Raw genomic sequence first — 19,239 nt, forward strand, 5'->3', positions numbered from 1 at the left:
CTTTCTTAATCCCCTGGGAATTAAGGAAATATGCATTTAGTCAGTCAAACAATCGTCCGACAAGTGCACCTCTCGATAAATATTACGCTTGAGAAGTTACAGGCGAGAGGGGGAATAAAATGGAAGGAAAATGACAAAACGAACACTTCCTCTGGAGTGTGTATCTGTGAGGAAAACCACAGTATTTAAGTTAGCTTTAGTGCACAAAAGAGCCATACAAAAGGCTCTCCTCAGGCCTGATATAAAGTTTATATATCTTCATAAACCAACTCACATATGTAAGAAGTTTTAGGTGTTTAGGAGTCTTAATGTAGAAGTGCTTGTTCTTTTCTGTATTTAAACCTGCATGATGTAACTTTTCCATGGAGGTGCTGTTGCTTTCCTGAAATATTCCACAGTGGGGCATCAAACGTTTCTCCATGGAGACACCAGAAACGTTACATAGTGTACCTTTAACACCCTATTTCTCAAGCCACTGCATTTCTTTTCATTACTGTGTGTCTTGTGGGATGCTGTTTGTCAGATTTGTCAAAACTAAATGCAATATAGAGAACTAGCAAAGCACTGCATGGCTTTATCTTCAAAATTGTCCTCTGTAGTTTAGACCTCTACAAACATGTTCTGAAACTCATGAGATTTTTGTATCAGTTTAGCAATTCATCATTTCGGTCTTCTCTTAAATGTTAATGCTTCTGGAGTTGTATACAATGTGCACTCTGTACATAACTAGTACAATTTGAATCAACACAATCTAAGCTATATTCCCAAATCCGCCATCATAAGTGTCAACCATATTTCACATAATACAACTTCAGTGTGTGTGTGTTCCGCCTGGGTCACTTTCGTATGACCAGAGACACAATGTTATGCATTCTGGAGCAAATCCGATCACTTTTATTGGCTGACAAGATCTTGGATGTAGGTTCAGACCCGGGTCATGTTTCCACCATTCAACATTTGGGCTCGTCTGATTGGCTGGTGAACAGGGCGCTGCTATGTGGGGAAAATCTGACGGGTTTGAAGCAGGTTGTGTGTCGTGACTGAGCTCAGTGCTAATTCACAGACAGATGCGGTGCCAAGGGAAAAGTGAGCGTGTTTAAGAGGTGCTCCCAAGTCCTCAAACTCCTGGTGACTTTATGGACCCGCGCCTTCACGTGGGGGGTCCAGCTGTGACTCACAGGCAGATGATCCTGTCATGGTGGTTTCCTTTTCTGGTTTTGCCAGTGATAGCTTTAAAGAACATTGAAAAGGGTCCAACAGATGACTGAATGAGTTACATGACATGATTCCTATTACAGAACTGAGCCTTTTTAGTTCTTAGGTCTCATCTTATATGATTTAGTTAGTTTAATACTGGTTAACACTATTTACATAAATAGTTAACTATTATGTCTGGGCCAGACTATACAAAGTTAACGTTGTTGTAAGGCACTTCAGTCACCTTGCCTTTCTATGGATGAGATGTAAGTGAGTAGGCTACATGGTGCAAAATACAATGAAACTTTTGATGAAACAAACTGCAGCACCATTAAATAAATTATTTAATTAATGTGGGAGCAATATAATATTGGCAGCCTCGCTTCTGTCATTCTACCATGGGGCAGCTGTTGTTACAGTGTTACCATCTCTGAAAATGGGGTGAATGAATACATATGTAATAAAATGTGGCAATACTGGCTTGTCAAACACTGATCTTGTCTGATCTTGGAAGCTAAGCAAGGCTGAGCCTGGCTAGTACTTAGATAGGAAACTGCTGGGGATACAAGGTTCCACAGTGGGATGCCAACACTGTTGTTGTGTCCTTAGGCAAAACTCTTTAGCCACATTGCCTAGTATGAGAGTGGTGTGTGTGCAAACGTAGGTGGTGATCGGATTGGCTGATGGCGCAGATTGGCAGCCTTGCTTCCGTCAGACTGAATGAATAATGCACTGTAAAGCACTTTTGGTAAATTGAAAGGCACTATACAAAAGATTAATTAATTAAAAAACATATAAAATAATTTATTAATTAAAAAAGGTAAGACTGTCGGGGAAAACACTATGTGGGACTAATGCATATTAGTACAATGCAGCCATGAAAATTATTATACTATAATTGTATATATAGAATTTAGATTCATAGATGTTTCGTCATTTTGTAAATCACTGCACATGATACGTTGTTTACCTTGACACCTCTAACTGTGTGACATATGTTCATGTGGTTTTTAAGGAGCAGTCAGTCAGACCTTTTGATATTTATGTTTGACCTCATCCTGGTAATTATACATGACAAGTGCATGCTATCGTAATGCTATTGCTTAATTTACCGGTTTCTGGACATGGAAAATACATTATTGTCTGGCATATGGAGCACAACCTCCTGACCTGAGCTGTAACAGTACTCTGTGTATGAGTAAACCAGGCCATGATTTACTGTAGGTGTAAAGGCATATTCCATAAACATTGACATACACAGCAGCTGTTCCAGGGCCCCCCTCTCTCCCTTCTCTTTCTTTGGTCAATGGTCTTACTCCCCACCTGCTTCCCCCATGTGACCTGTCTATCAACACACACACACACACACACACACACACACACACACACACACACACACACACACACACACACACACACACACACCACCACCCCCCCCCCACACACACACACACACACACACACACATATATATACTCTATACCTTATACTAGTAATATAGATACACCTGCAGTCTCCAGCGTTGACACTTTTGACAACCCCAGCTCTGACATTTGTCACATGTTTTTTTTTTTTTTTTTTAATATTGCTTTTGAACTGGACTCTTGGGTAGAGCTTGAAATAACAAATTAAGGAGATTACACCTGTCACTGACCTTTCTTACTACATTAACAGTTGTATGAGATTAAAATTGTGAACTGTTACCATATATTGAATTGTAATCTTTTATGGCTAAATCAGGGCTTAGTCTGGAAATTAATAGTTATTCTAGTCTGGGGTAGTTTTGTCACGATACTAAAATAGACTCAATGCTTGATACCGATTTTGATACCCAAATGATTTGAGGAATTTAAGTTGGGGGTTTAGTTGGGGTTTACTTCTCGGTACTGTTAAGTGTGAAAATGCTGTAGTTCTTTTACAAACATGGGATGAGGAATTACGGTTAAAATCTTAATCTGAATATTAAAGTGACAAGCAGCGTTGATGGCCTTCACCACCATGTGCATGTCTCTCCCATGCACCCTCTTTTGGCCATGCATCCACCATGAACTCGCAACCGCCGCATAATCACAACTGCCTTTGAATCATGACCACCCCTGAATCGTGACCGCCGCTGTATATGACTGCCCAGTCATTCTCCGTTCCTGACAGCTGTCCATTCCACTATCTGTAACTTTTCCATAGTGAAGTGTGTCAGTTGACTTACTGGTGTGGTGCAGGGCATTGAACTGGCAACCTTATGCATAATACATGAGGTTCCTGGTGTAATTTTTCACGGGAGTGACCTAATTAATGTCATTAATGTCAGTGTAAATTTTCAATAACTTTTCACTCGTGACTCATAGAAACATAGTTACATATGTAACCTTCATATAAACAATAAAGAATATGATGTTGGTCCAACTGACTTTTTTGCATATTATAGTAAATACAGTTAATCTCCCAGGTTTCATGATAATTGGATAATATCGGACTCTTTATATTGCATTGTAGGGGGAGCTATAGTCACCATGGGTTATTTGCTCATTATTCTGCTCTGTTCAGGCTTTGATTTTGCACTGTTGGTTCAAATGTTAGCTCTGTAGGCAGATGCATGTGGCCATGAGCAGGTATCAAAGAAACTGAAAATAAAGACATTTTATGTTGTCTTATGTTGTCGGCATGTTACACAAAAACTGTTCTGAATCTCCAAGAAAAAATTATAATAATAGATTATCAATATCTCTAGATGTGGCGTGTGGTTTGTGAGCTTATTTGGATCAAAAACCTTGAACTAGATGGGTTTCATATGAACGTATGTTGAAGTGGCAGCAGAAATTCCATCCAATATTCCATCCAGTTTTTTCCTCATGTGGCTTATCACTCCTATAAATTCCGCTGGCCTCAGACAAAGCACGTTTCTCCAGTCCCATAAGGGTCAGTTAAAAGGTGGAAGCTGTAGAGCCATTTTTTGTGGACCATGTCAAATATTGTTATGAGAATTAATTTTGCTCTAAGCTAGTTCACTTTGCCAGCTGTGGTGCATTTCTGTTCATGTTTAGTGGGTCTTTCTTTCTCTATTGTGTGATTTGTCAGAGTGCATTTCATTTACAATGGGAGCTTTGGAGGACCCTAGAGGCAAAACTGTACAAAATAGGGCACGTGTTTCATTCGCTTTTCTGATCAGGGACACTTAACAGAATTTTCCGTAGTTTCCGTAAGTTTCACTCATTAATGTCAAATTTATTTTTTTCTCTCCCCCATTGTAAACTTGTGTTCCTTAGAGGTGGCGCTCTAGCATTGATCATTGTGTTTGACATATCAATATAATCAGTGGCAGCCACTATATAAGTGATGCAATGGAACTCAAACAGTTACTGCCCACCCCCCGGTTCCAGAACAAAATTTCTCATTCATTTTTCAACCACATTATAGATATTAGTTACCATGCAGCAAGACTGAGCCTTTTGTCTTAATTTGATTTGATTTTAAATGTTTTGGATCTCCAATAGGCCTGCCCTGCTCCTACAGCCCTGCCCAAAATCTTTAAAACTGGTGCACATGTTTTGATACAATTAAAAATATTCCAGTATTAGTAGTCCAGTAGTATTATGTAATATGCGTTCAGAGTTAGAGACATTATTCTCAAGTATGATGCAGTAGGGGTACAGTCATCAAAACTAACAGGGGATACATGACTTAAAAAAGTTTGGAAACCATCGCTTTAGGCCAGTGCGTGTGGCCGTAAGAACTCATAAAAAAACAGGAAATGAAGGTGTTTTTTGCCGGCATGCTATGAGGAATCAGAGCTCATTTGGATCCAAAACCTAGGACTAGATATGTTTTATAAACACAGTCAAAACAGAGACAAATTTTCGTTCCAATATGGCTGACTTCCTGTTCATCGTAGGGCAGTGCGACAATAATATTTTTGGCTTGTCTTCTGGAGCTCTATCATTGTTTTGACAGTTTTGTTGACCTACACCAAAATATGCTTGTCAGCTGCCCATAGGGGTCAAATTTCACTTTTTTACAGCATTTAGGTCCTCAAAATTGCGAACCTTAATAAAATAATAAAAATAATAACAATAAATCAACAAAGAACAATGCCCCTCGCCAGATTCCTACTTACTGGCACGGGCCAAATATAGCTGCAAGCGGCAATGATTGGCCCTCACCTGCCGCCACCCAGAGCACTCGCACAGGGCACTAACATGCCCCTTTTTGTCCATTTTTTTTTTTAGGCAAGCTAGATTTGTAAAAATGGGAGGAGTGGTGAACTGTCCTGCATACTTTATTCCTTTGTTGAGTTGCATTATTATGCCCACTGTCATTTTTATGTGAAGTAAGTAAAAGTGTTTCGCCAAAATTTTGATCATGACATCCCTTTGCTGAGATATTTGGCTTGTTGCCATGGCAATATAATGGGAGATGAGGTGCGGCCCATTGACTTTTATAATCGAGACCATGTCACAAATATGTGTACGGCAAAGTAAAATTTTATTGTTACATATAAATTCCCTAGGGGGAGCTATCATACCTATTTTTGAGATGCAAAAACAAACCCAAAAAACACTGTTCAGTCTTTGGTGTCAGGTCACATGATCAATCAAATATTGCCAACTTTCTGTTGGTTGCCTATAAACCATGTAATATAGGCTTTGCACGGGCTTATGATACTAATAGGCCCTTTGTCAGCTTCTGCCGCTCGAGGCTAATGATAACAATAATAATAATAATAATAATAATAATGAGAATAACATTTTGATACAAAAACAATGCTTTGTTTTTGTATCAAAATGTGTTTTTATAGTAAAAGCCAAAAGTAATATCTGTCAACTTTTGTGTAATAAACTAAATAGAAAGCAGAAAGCACTCGCATCTTCCTATGTCATGTTGACAGTCCCTGGTCACTGACGGGCACTTCCTGTCAGTGCACTTACACAGCATCATGATACAAATAGGCTCTTCTGGCTTCTGGTGCTCGGGCCTAATAATAAGAAGAAACCAGTCAGCAACAATGCCCCTGGAGAGTTACTTTGTTACTTTCTCAGACCAATTATCTGAGGATGATCATAATGATGATAGTAAGACTAAGATACACAGTGAAAGTATTGAAGCTCACATTTAACAGTACACTTACATAATTACTCACTTACATAGCATACATACATTTCACATTTACACATGATCCTTGAGTCTTCTGTCTGACATTGAAGTTCTAAATACACCAGTTATCTGTTTTTTCTTTTCACTGTAAAATTATAGTGTCAGTTCCTCAATGTTCCGTGATTTAAACTAACATAGTATTTCTGTACAATTTGCAGGAAGGAATGAACTAATTGCCCGCTACATCAAGCTCCGCACGGGGAAGACGCGGACCAGGAAGCAGGTGAGAGAGACTTCATCTGCAGCTAAAGCAACATCTGCAGCTAAAGCAGCCTATCTATTTAAAAGTTGTCCAGAAAACCCTGTCCTGTTGAGTGATGCTTCAACACCCCGGGCTGCCCCTGCCCCATCCCTCTCCCCCCCTACACCCCTATCTGTGGGTTTGGAGGTCAGGACATGACGATAGATTTAGGGCTGGGGACCAATGCACATATGCTATAGGATCAGATGTCCGGGTAGTTTCTTCACCACCTCATGCATCGAGGGCTTGTTAGCGGTGTTAATTTCATCAACAAAATTATTTTTGTCACAGTTTTTAACAATGTCATGTTTTTACTTTCTAAAACAAAATAAAAAGCAATCATAATGAATAAAGGTAAGACTAAAATTATATACAATTTGTTTATTGAAACTATGACTAAAAATAATTAATTTTGTCAACTAAATGTTTTGATAGAATAATAGTAACTAAAAAAGACTAGGTCCAAGTTCCACTTTTTCATCCCAGAATCCCAAAGTCCATACAAGACCATACAAAAACCACTGTGCTCACATCCGTACATGCCTCATTAAGCAATGCAGTACAATTTATCATGGAAAATCTGTTTGACTAAAACTATTATGATTTAGTCGACTAAATTAGCATGTTTCCTAAGACTAGGAACTAAACTAAGACTAAAAAGAATTATTTAAGTAAATCTAAATCTAAGTCAAAACACCAAGAGTAAAACTAAATTCAAAATTTCTGTCACTGCTCGTTACAGGCAGAAAGTGGTCAGGACGGGGTCACCCTCAGCCTACATGGGGATTTGGAACCCTATCCCCTGTATGGTATCTGATATGGAAGATCTTATGTATAGGCAGTGATGGATGTGGAGAAAAGGGGTTCCCCACTAAGTCGTCTGGCAGCGTCCCGTGTGGGAATGAGCGCAGATGGGCAGGGGGTTCGGGATGCTGAAGATAAATAAGAGTAACAGGTTGAGGAACAGAGCTCGACCTCCGGCACTGTAGCCACCAAGCATTTGTATGTCAAGTAGTGTTAGCCATCTTCAGTTTTTAGAGGATATTGTTTCTTCTCTTTTTCGCTTTTAGTGTTTACAGGGAAAATCAACTTCCTTCTAGTCTATCATTATCACACTATTAAAAGCAAAACATGCAGCTTGATAAATAGTGGAAGAAATAATTGCTATGAGAGAGTATGATGCATTTGTATTCTCTAGGGGAGTTATAGAAGTTGAGGTGGCTGATGATCCTGCTGCTGCGGTGGTGGCAAGATGACAGAGAGAAGAGAGTGTATTGATATGATTGTATTAACAACACATGAGGCTGCACGATTTAGGAAATATATCACATTTTCTGACAAGCACTGTGATTACATTTGTAATTTATGTTTAATAATAATAATATTTTAAAGAAGAAGAATTGACAAAGGGACTGAGATATGAACTCATACAAGTATCACATTTCAGATGTTTTAATGCAGATTAAAGCGGGATATTTTGTTTTTTTCAGGGAAGAAATTATGGTACTTCAAAAATGACATCCTCTGTGATTTGCTAATGGTGTCCATTGAAATTGTGATTTGATTGCCATTAATCGTGAGTCCTATGCAACAAAGATAACAGACTGTATTTAGACAATGTACATGGTCTTACTGGTTGAATTTGATATAAATTTGGTTTAAAATTTTATGCACCCAATTCCACTGCGGGGTTGATAATTTTGTAACATTTTTAATCTCTATTAAACTATAGGAAGATGCAGTAGCTAACCTGTAACTTTAGCTCCCTTTGGTCATCTGGGAGGTAAACTGTACTTATTTAAGTTTTTATTTGGTAGGTGTCCAGCCACATCCAGGTGTTGGCTCGACGAAAAGCCAGAGAGATCCAGGTGAAGCTCAAGGTACGCTACGTGAGTGTAACTTTTCTCTATTTTTGCACACACACATTCACTGAACCCGTCAGCAGTAGAAGTAGTAATAGTTGATAGAATTATGGGTTATATCTTTTAATCTTGTAATACTGAATTTAATAATAATAAAATACCAAACAAAACATCTGCTATTTAACAAATACATTGACTGACTGCTAAACTAGTCAAGTTAATACAGAACAAAAAGGATCATAAAGGTCATAAATGCAAATAATGAACTAGCCAATGCAGTAACTAATTTACTATCGAAGGCAGTGGATGGCTGCAAGACCCAACTAAAAGAGAGACACTTAAAATATCCCAATATGTTTTGTCACATCCAAATAATGTGTTTTCATGTCTAAAATTCATAGATTATATTAAAGGTGCTGTACCTGGCATTTATCGTCTGAAAATGTGAAAAGTAGGACTAGTTCAATGGTTTGCAGTGGTCCAAGCTTATTTCTTACTTACCTTATGCATTTCTGGCAGCCTAATTATTCACCACCTTGAGTTTTTAAAGTGTGTTTCTCAGCTTTCAGAGACCAGAGCAGAGTTTTGCTGTCACAGTAATGCTTACAACTACCATGCTAACACCGTATTTCCTTATTCTGGAGGATAAATGCTTTATAATTAGATGCAGACAGCAGACAGTCTCATTTTGACCTCAAGAGCAAAATATGTGTGCTGGGGCAAAACACATTTCTCAAATACATGAATATTGATATTGTTCATTGATATAGTCTATGATGCAGTATATTTTTTCTACACAAACTGTTAAGTGTGTAATGTATTTCCCTTCCAGCATTACCATTTGTAAGTGCTTGAGTAAATGTTTTGCGGGTGCTATGCTGCTATGCTAAGAGTGAACCTAGCATCTCTGTGACTGCTTCCACTCCTTTCTCAGTTTACATTACACATCCGCACACTTGCTATGACAGACACTGGGTTCTGGCGCTGCTTGGACGGTGGCCACGGAGGTCCATTTGGCAGGTCTGAGGGCTGGTCACAGGGTTGGCCTCCGCAATAGTCTTTTAAATACATCTTTGGTGTAATTGAGAGCCTGACCACATGTATCCTCCATATTTGAGCTATGCCCTTGTGTTGGCCCGTTCATTGGAGAAGAATGCACCGGGTGGCCTTGCCCATTAGGGTTATGGTCCTCTGTGGTTTGGAAACTGCTGAAGGATTCAAAAACAAGAGCTGGATCACTTTACAGATAAGGAGTGGAATTGCTCTTAGTCTTAATGTGAAATAAATTTAGAGCTGCCTGTAATAAGCAAACATTTTGTGCAATTGATAAAAGAATATAGACAAAAAATATACAGGTTATACAGAATTACAGTAATGTATAGATATTAAGGATTTTGACGACTAAAGTGAGACTAAATCCACATCTAAACCTGGACTAGACCAGAATTAGAGCTGGACCAAATCAAATCTACATTCGGACTTAAAGTTGTTCAACACCAGAACCAACCAGATCAAGTGTGAATGTATCAGGCGTGTTGTACTGGAGCAAAATAGACAAAAGGCTATCTCTCATACTCCTTTTGCTATACTACTAAACAATATAATTATTTCTATAGAAAACATTGCATTATCATGATTAGTTGTTATTGGTTGAGGGAGTCTTAGTCTACAAAATATGTATTAGTTGACTAGTCATTATATTTAGATTACCGGTATATGGATTCATATGGGAAAACAGCAGAAAGGAGAAGTTAGTGAGTCAGTGAGTTAGCTGAGGATTTCCTTAGTATTTTTCATTATTAATACTTTACTTTGACTAATACTTTTTGCATGAACTCTGGGTCAGATACCTAGAGATACGCAAGAGTTTTGAGATATTTTGCCGAGTAATTGATCAGCAGGACTTGTCTTTAGTCAATCAACAATTTCTTTATTCGACTACAAGCCTATCTTTCTGAGCCGTAAAACCTCTTCTCTCAGCTCATGTCTGTGTATAGACCAAGTAGAAATTATTTGATTACTAAATTAGTTGACAATTATCTCAATAATCTATTTGTTACATTTAATTGGTTAACTTGTTTTAATCCTAATATACATGCCAATGTTTTCCCTAAACAATTAAAGTACGTATATATTTGTTGCACCTTGCAGCCTGACCTTCACCAGGGGCTTGTCATCATTGTTTTGCTCATGCTACAGTAATAAACCTTACAGTGGACCTGAAGCCCGTATGTGTAATATGACATTGCTGTGTCTGTTGGCAGAGCTTCACTGATGATGAAACGGCCCCCGCTCCACTTCCCCATTTAGGGCCGTGCTTGCATGAGCTGGACTTAAACAGTCCCCGATAATCCTGTGTATTTGATTGTCTTAAGTCTCGGGCCTCACTGTCTCTGTTTCTATCCCCCTTCAGGACCAGGCCGCCAAAGACAAAGCATTGCAGAGTATGGCCACAATGTCGTCGGCTCAGATCATCTCGCCCACTGCCTTCCAGAACAAGATGGCGCTTCAGGGCTTGTCCCGGCCCGCCTATCCCACCAGTGGAGGAGTGAGTACAGGGACAGTCCTCTTTCAGCTGGGTCCAAGCCTGTATGATTGAAAGGGGTTGCATCATCCTAATCATTGCATATTGTGAAAGATAAAAAAAAAAAAAAAAAAAAAAAAAAAAACTTACACTTTATAGTACAGTTTTGATGGTCATTACACAATTTAAAAGTTTGCACAATCACCCCATCAAAATTTTAAACTGAAACTAAACTCAGATCTAAGTAAGTTCTACATTTGGACTCAAACTGGGATAGAATCCATCTACAAGTGACCTCTGATACCCTATACCCATTGAAGTGGATACAAAATAGCACTTGCCCATTTATAGAAAACCAAACTAACATAGACACTCAAGTCTGACACTTAAACATCTGAATATCTCTTGTCTGTTTGTTTCCTTAGTTTTGGCACGGAGCACTTTCGGGGCAGCCAGGAGGCCACGAAGAGTAAGTTATTATTATTAGTAACTGCCTCATCTATAATCCTTCATTTTGATTACGTAATTTATGAAGCCTCTAATTCATTTCACTTAGTGGTAGTTTTGGTACAAATTGAAATGAATGGTTGTACGTTTAAAGTGAAGTTGCAGCTGTCTGACTAGCCGCATACCTCTGTGCCCTCCTGTGACTCTATGGACCAATTATTCTTGTGAGTTTGAGACTTGCCTAACATGACTCTCTTTTTCTCACTCTCCCTCTCTCTTTCTCTCTTCCTCTATTAAACTCTCTTTCTCTCCCTTCCTCTCTTACCCTCTTTCTTTCTCGCTTTTTTATCTTTCCCTCCTTCCTTCCTTCTTTATCTCTCTCTCTCTCTCCCTCTCTCGCACACTATTTCTCTCCATTCATCCCTCCTTCCCTTCTGCTCTCTCTTTCTTCCTTTCTCTCCTTCCTCCCTCTCCTTCTCTCTCTCTCTCCCCAGCATTAAGCCTTTCTCCCAGCAGACTTACACGATGCAAGCATCCGGCCCGACGCCCATAACAGGTGGGTGCTCTTCCTCCCCTCACGCCGCTGACAGGACGAGTGTCCAGCCAGACCAGTGATGAGACAGGCTGGCCCTGGATCAAGAGCCAGACACAAATAGGACTTACACACATTAAGAAAAGATACAACACGCTTTCAAGTTCAGTCTTACAATTTTAACCTATTGTCAGATTGTGATAAATTCCTTTGCTCACCCCATTCTCCTTTCTGAGCTACCAGACACACTTGACACATAAGTGTAAGGTTACTGGGTTGATTTCTGAATATATTAAAACTATGCAGTTGTGAGTTACATAAGAGCATTCATATTTATATCAGTGTTGCAAACACATTATAATTCATCATATTTTGTTTTATCTAGAAATCAAAACAAAACATCAATAATAAGTCACAAACAAGTTACTTAATAATAATAATAATAATAATAATAATAATAATAATAATAATAGGCATGTACTGTTTTGCAATAGACTCTCTGTATTCTGTACTTATCACAAACTACTCTTCATCACACAGGTTATGAAAGCACCGCAGGGCTGGCCATGTCCCCTGGCGCCCCTCCTTGGCAGGGCAGATGTATTGCCAGTTCAAAACTTCGAATGTTGGAGTTTTCTGCCTTCCTGGAGCAACCCCAGGACCCTGAAACTGTGAGTAAATAAAAATGAAAACATAAAAATTAAAAATATTAAAGTTTTTAATGAAGAAAATTAATGGTTCCCATTCTTACAAATTAAATTCAATAAGCAACCCACCAAATTCACTTCTGTTGAATCTAACTGTAGCCTAACTTAAAAGATGAGCTAAATCGACAACTGTGCGGTGCATTGGGGGTTAGACAGATGTCCGTGGATTTCCAGTTTGAGATTGGCTAACGGGACATTTGACATTTTTGGCTGCATTCACTTCCTGATGCGTATTTGTCTCCACAGTTTAACAAGCACCTGTTTGTCCACATCGGCCAGTCCAACCCCAGCTACAGCGACCCATATTTGGAGTCAGTGGACATCAGGCAAATTTACGACAAGTTCCCAGAGAAGAAAGGAGGCCTGAAGGAGCTGTTTGACAAAGGGCCTCATAATGCCTTTTTCCTGGTCAAATTCTGGGTAAATTACTTACACTAAACAAGCGTATGTACTATAAATATCAAATAGATTGTCCATGTTTATCAGAGATTATGAATAATTTAATACAAAATTCCCCTCTTGCTAATTTTAGAGTCAGTTAAGTGTGTTTTGTTACATTAGGCCCTTTAATCCACATTAATTTGTAGTGAGAGTACAGTGGATACCCTCGTTAATGTTTTGTGACACCTGTCGGCTGTTAATGGCCTCACGGTGTTAACTCTGTTGAAGTAGCTTAAGCGTCGGAGTTACACGAACTTAGCTATGATTTAGCATGAGATTGGAGTCGCAAAGTTGTGCCCTTGACTGATCTATACATCTGTATGTGTATATGGGTTCATTTGCAGGTTGCTCATTGCTCAGAAAGCCTCTTAACTAACACCAGATGGATATATCTTTTGTCGAACATTTTTCAAATACACAATAGTCAGTATTTCTAGTGTATAAGGCATATCCAACCACAATTCCCTGTGATTGGTCCAGTGTCTGTCCCACTGATGCCCCATGCTGGTGGTGGACTATTGCAACAGTGGGCGCTTGACCACAAGGATTCTCATGATTTTGTGAACTCATGAGAATCTTGCTATGCAAGGTTATGCCAACCACTATAAAAAAAATATAACTGTAATACCTATACAATACAAGTGGAAAACCCTGAGTGGAAAATGGTGGTAAAAGTTGTACAGTATTTGTTGGCAGAAACAAAAAAGAATGTTAATGAGTTTAAAGTAGTAGTGGGTCTAATTGTTGGATCAGGGCAGTGTGTCTGTGTGTGTGTGTGTGTGTGTGTGTGTGTGTGTGTGGGTGTGGGTGGGGGTGTGTGGTGGTGTGTGGGGGGGTGTGTGTGTGTGTGTGTGTGGGGGTGTGTGTGTGTGTGTGTGTAGGTGTGTGTGTGTGTAGGTGTGTGCAGCCCGAGTGGCAGGCCTGATCTTTCACTGGGGAAATGTGAGCCCAGACACCTGTCCCGGGACTGTTAGCCTGGCCAAACCCCTACACCCCCTATACACCTATTTATAAACCAACACACAGAAACAAGCTCTGAGACAAACGCAGGGACCCCAAGTCACCATCACCCCAAGAATAACAGGCCATGACATCAGATGACACCGGAGACGGAGAGATAGACTGTGAAGAAAAGGATGCAATAATATAAAGTTGGCAAAACAAATGTACAAAAAGTGGAGATTATTGGGCAAATTTTGAGTTGTGAATAAAAAAACACATGTTTGCATTCGTCATGTTTATATTATGATGACATCACAGATCAGAAAGAACACCATCATGATAAATATTTTGGCTTAAAAGAGCATTTTGGCCACCTGCTTGGCCCCTAGTTACCATCACATGTTGTGTCAAAGCAGATCACAATAGGAGTGCAGTGTGTTTTTGTGGTTAATCATGTTACGATCATGATCTCTTAGTTTATCGAGTCGCATCAAAGACTGTGAATGTCAAGTTCAAAGTGAACCAGTACAACCGTCCGCCCCCACATGGCACGAGAGGCATTCATGCTCTCAGAGATGTGAGCAGCAGATCATTTATTATGGAGTGATAAAAGACATTTATGGCTGACACCAGATTGGATGAAGTTTTCTCTGGTCCTTGAGATGAACAGCTGGTCAGACCCATGGCATTTGATTCTGGGGTGAGAGGAAGGAGGGGACATATTATCCTGCCATATATCATACAGAAAGAGTAAGATCGCAATAAAGATGGTGAGACAGCGCCAGGGTCACGTACTGTCAGTGCACACTGTGAACAAGAGATGCTGGATCCCCTCACCAAGATATTTATCAATGAAATATTACTCTGTGATTCATGTTAGACGGTGCTCCACTCAACAGATTCAACATACGACTCCAGATACAAAAAAATAGCTCCTAACCTTGTCCCCTCAGACAGCTCATCTCATCAGGCCCCCGGGGGTTCTTTCCTCTCCGCTCTCCAAACATCCAGGACAAAACACACAAATGTTCCCAAACAGCTGGGCATTTCAACACACAGCCTGAAGAAAGGAAATACAGATATTTGTGGCTATCAAAATCCTCCCAATGAAATCCAGCAGACTTCTGAAAATACACTAACCCTATTTCGGTATGGTAAAACATATTAAACGCAGGCCTAATGACAGAGCCTCGTGGCAGCCCTTGTCCCGCGGCTGTGTGAGGCGCAGGTTGGCATGGAGACGCTGACAGCAGCCTGGCCCTGCTCCAGAGCTATGGCACTCCAGATTAGATTTCAGCCAGAGCCCTCTGTCGGCCGCTGGCTCACCCTCCTCTCTGTGTCACCCCTCTGCGCCCATGGCCCTGTCCTAACGGATTGTCTTACGCCTTTGAAGTGCCCAGGGAATCCGATTTGAGCTGGATCTGCTAAATTGTTACACAGCCAGCCTGCCGCCCTGATCTAATCAAGCAATTGCACGCTGCTGATTGTAATTGGATGAATTCCCTCGCAGGCTGTTAGGGAAGCAGGCAATGGTAGTCCGTGTGGGTCAGCGGGCCCCAGGGATGAAGACAAATAGAGGAATTACATGGACCCTGGATGAAGATGAAGAGGCGATGAAGAGATGAGAGGAGGGTGAACGGTGTCTCAATGGCCCATTAAGAGACAAGGGTCTGACAGGGGACAGGAGAGTCGTCCCGCTGTCAGATGGAGCACGTCGCACCTTGGTCTGGGCCAAAATGAGATTACACTGGCTTTAGTTCAGACCCATAATAATGAAAGCATCAGAGAGCATCAAGTGAAACAGATCTCACCTGAGAATTCAACTGTGCAAAACATATCTGACCAAAGAGACGAAAACAAGTCCAAAATAAACACACACGTATCCCAATCAAATGTGCTTTCTGCCTCTCAGAACAATTAGTAATAACTGATGTATCTCTCCATCCTGGAAATGAAGTACAGTATAGTTTCATATTTATATAATTAACATGTTTCCAATAGATTCCAGTGGTAGTGTGGTGATGGTGAAGTGGGTTAATTTAAACACTGCCTTGTACACAATGTCATTATGTCACTGGACAAGACACAAGATGCCATATTGCCCATTACATTACAATATTTTGCATCTCGTAAGGCACCAAGTGTAAAAAAAGCAAAAAAAAGAATTTGGAGGAAGGATTGTGAAAAATGTTTTATAGCACATAACACCATCATCTCCTTAGCATTTGTTCTTGAATCTATTTGTAAATACAAGTACAAAAAGTTTTATTACATACTAGATTGTATTTTTTTGTAACTTTTGTTTATATTTATGATTTCTTTATATGACATGATTATTAAACATATTGTTGCATGGCTCCTGTTTCCAGGCTGACCTCAGTATAAACCTCCAGGACGACAGTAACTTCTTCTACGGGGTCTCCAGTCAGTACGAGAGCTCTGAAAACATGATTATCACCTCCTCCACCAAAGTCTGCTCCTTTGGCAAACAGGTGGTTGAGAAAGTGGAGGTAAGAAGACTGCTATATGGACCTGTCAGCCATTCTTTATTTTCATTCAAATTCATATTATCATCGGTCACAAAGAACATCCCATTTGCTTGGTTACAAACACTAAAATAAAACTAAATAATTTCAATTTTAAACCAAAAATATGTATTATTATTATTATTATTATTATTATTATTATTATTATTATTATTATTATTATTATTATTATTATTGTTATTATTATTATTATCATCATTATCATTACCATGATTATTATTATTATTATTATTATTATTATTATTATTATTATTATTATTATTATTATTATTATTATTATTATTATTATTATTATTATTATTATTATTATATTTTTGTCAGTAGTAGTTTGTCAGTAGTTAGCAGTTAAAAAATACATGTAAAGTTTTAACATCCAAGCTCTATACTCCAGGAGTATGTTCTGAAGTATATGACATCTCAGAATCCTTCAAAAATATATTTAAGTTGCTATTTGTGCAAGATGTTTCCATGGATATATTAATGCTTTGCTTGTTCCACTGTATGGCATTAAGACTATCTATCTCCATAAGCAAATAGTGCCACTAGGCCAAGTTACAGGTGACCCCACTCAAAGTAAGAATACATGTTTTCCAAGGTAATTGAGGTAATTGAGAAAATGCAAGATAATTTAATGCCTTGTCCATGGAGAGACAAGCAGCTGTCAGATACCCCATCAGAAAAGTTACATAGTGCGGATTTAAATGTATAAGTCTTTAAATTCTTAGATAGATTCTTTATTTGGTTGCAACAGGTCATGACTTCATTTTAATCATGTTAAAGACAGAAACACATTCCAGCCACTTATTGACAGAGGTGATTCACACATCTTCACTGCATGACTAACAGTGATGCTTCCCGTTAACCGGACAATACTGGCCCCTTCCCCCTATTCTCCTCCCTCCCTCCCTCCTCCTCCTCTCCCCTCTGTCCCACACCTCTGATGGATTGTACAATATAAACACACACGTCCCGCGGTAGAGCCATCTGCCTTGTGGGCCACATGATGCTATTTAATGGCTTCATAATGTTATTACGGTTGTCACAAGAAATATGTTTATTGTCATATCTGCGATGGTATATGCCCCATTAGGTGTATTACATTTCACATCTTACAGCTTATCGCATACACATCCATATCAGATGTAACCAATTGAGTTTCACTGACGCGTATAGCATGTGTGTGTTTTCTGTTGTAATGTTTAAACAATATGTAATCAATGCGCAAGAGTGATTGGCCGTTGTGGTTGTTTTTTTCTTCCATAGACGGAGTACGCACGTTACGAGAATGGCCGTTATGTTTTCCGGATTCATCGCTCCCCCTTATGTGAATATATGATCAATTTCATCCACAAACTTAAACATCTACCGGAGAAGTACATGATGAATAGTGTACTGGAAAACTTCACAATCTTACAGGTAAATACACAAAAAATACTGCCTATATAATGTCCAAACCAGTATTCAGACTTTGACAATGGTTTGTCCTTTATATATGACCCACCCTATATTATATTATAAAAATACATAAATACATTTTGTAATAATTTATTCTCTGTACACAAATTTGAATTGTTATAATTCAGTATAGTATTTTTTGAGATGTCTTTATTTTGTAAATTTTATCAGTTACATTTGGCTATGTCTGTTTGATGTGTCTTGATATCTTGACACTAAATATGTAAACAGAAACTGTATTTTTGTCAAGTAAGGATCTTTATTTCTCAAAAACAAATAATTTTGCACTGTACTGTATTCTCAAATGCCCTTCAGTTTTCTGATATAGTCTGGTAATATACAGAGACACAGAAGGAGGTGAATGAGGCCTCTATACTAACAGAGCAGCCCTGAGGACCTGGTTCAAACAGACTCATGTCCCCTCCATTGTCGGCTGCATTCCGACTGGACACGGCACAATGACCACATTGAGCCCACGCAGACGACTACACGTTAGCATGTCATTAAGTTTCTCAGTGGACTGATTTAGCTTGTATTAGCCATAACTCCCATAAACACAGTATGCACCATTTAATAACTGATGGTCTATCAAAGTATTTGTGTCTGGACTGGAGACAATTAGAATGATACTGTCTGATTCATTTTAGTACTGAATATGAACATACAATCAAATATGTACAACTCATGCTATTTTTGTAAAACATCTATCATAGAAATTTTGTTTAAAGTCATAGCTAGGAGTATATATGTTGGATTTGCAGTACTTATTTCACTTAAAAAAAAAAAAAAAAAAGGATTTTTCTTTTTTTTTTTTTTTTACTGCAGATGTAAATAAGAGGTAATTCCTTAAATGCTACTGTGCACCCATACTGTTCAGTCTGATCAATGATCATGGCTTACCTAATTTTTCTAATAATTATTTTTTGCCAGTGAGAATAACTTGTTAAAAAATCTTTAAAATAAACTGATAGAAAAATGTGATTACTCCAACCTCATCTCCTAACTTTTCTTCACAAACTAATTTATACTTACCATAAGTGCTATCCCACCAAACTAAGTAATTAACTGAAAATGAGTTGAAAAAATGAATATTAACAATATATAGTTAGTTATATACTTTTTATTACATCAAAGACTTTTGTTCATCTATGTTGAAAAATAGATGGAGTGTTAGTTAATAAAAGAGGGACAAGACAA

General features: G+C 38.8%; 1 protein-coding gene across 1 annotated transcript in view; it reads left to right on the forward strand.

Annotated features, from left to right (window-relative positions):
* LOC117371850 (transcriptional enhancer factor TEF-3-like) overlaps positions 1-19,239 on the forward strand; it is a 30,666-nt gene that overhangs the window by 10,522 nt on the left and 905 nt on the right. The window contains exons 3-11 of the mRNA XM_033967527.2: positions 6,504-6,568; positions 8,404-8,466; positions 10,862-10,996; positions 11,398-11,441; positions 11,914-11,975; positions 12,492-12,622; positions 12,905-13,078; positions 16,411-16,551; positions 17,851-18,003. Of these exons, the coding sequence (XP_033823418.1) occupies positions 6,504-6,568; positions 8,404-8,466; positions 10,862-10,996; positions 11,398-11,441; positions 11,914-11,975; positions 12,492-12,622; positions 12,905-13,078; positions 16,411-16,551; positions 17,851-18,003 (968 nt within the window). The remainder of the gene's footprint in view (positions 1-6,503; positions 6,569-8,403; positions 8,467-10,861; positions 10,997-11,397; positions 11,442-11,913; positions 11,976-12,491; positions 12,623-12,904; positions 13,079-16,410; positions 16,552-17,850; positions 18,004-19,239) is intronic.

The sequence above is a fragment of the Periophthalmus magnuspinnatus genome, chromosome 6, assembly GCF_009829125.3.
Source record: "Periophthalmus magnuspinnatus isolate fPerMag1 chromosome 6, fPerMag1.2.pri, whole genome shotgun sequence".
Taxonomy (NCBI): Eukaryota; Metazoa; Chordata; class Actinopteri; order Gobiiformes; family Gobiidae; genus Periophthalmus; species Periophthalmus magnuspinnatus.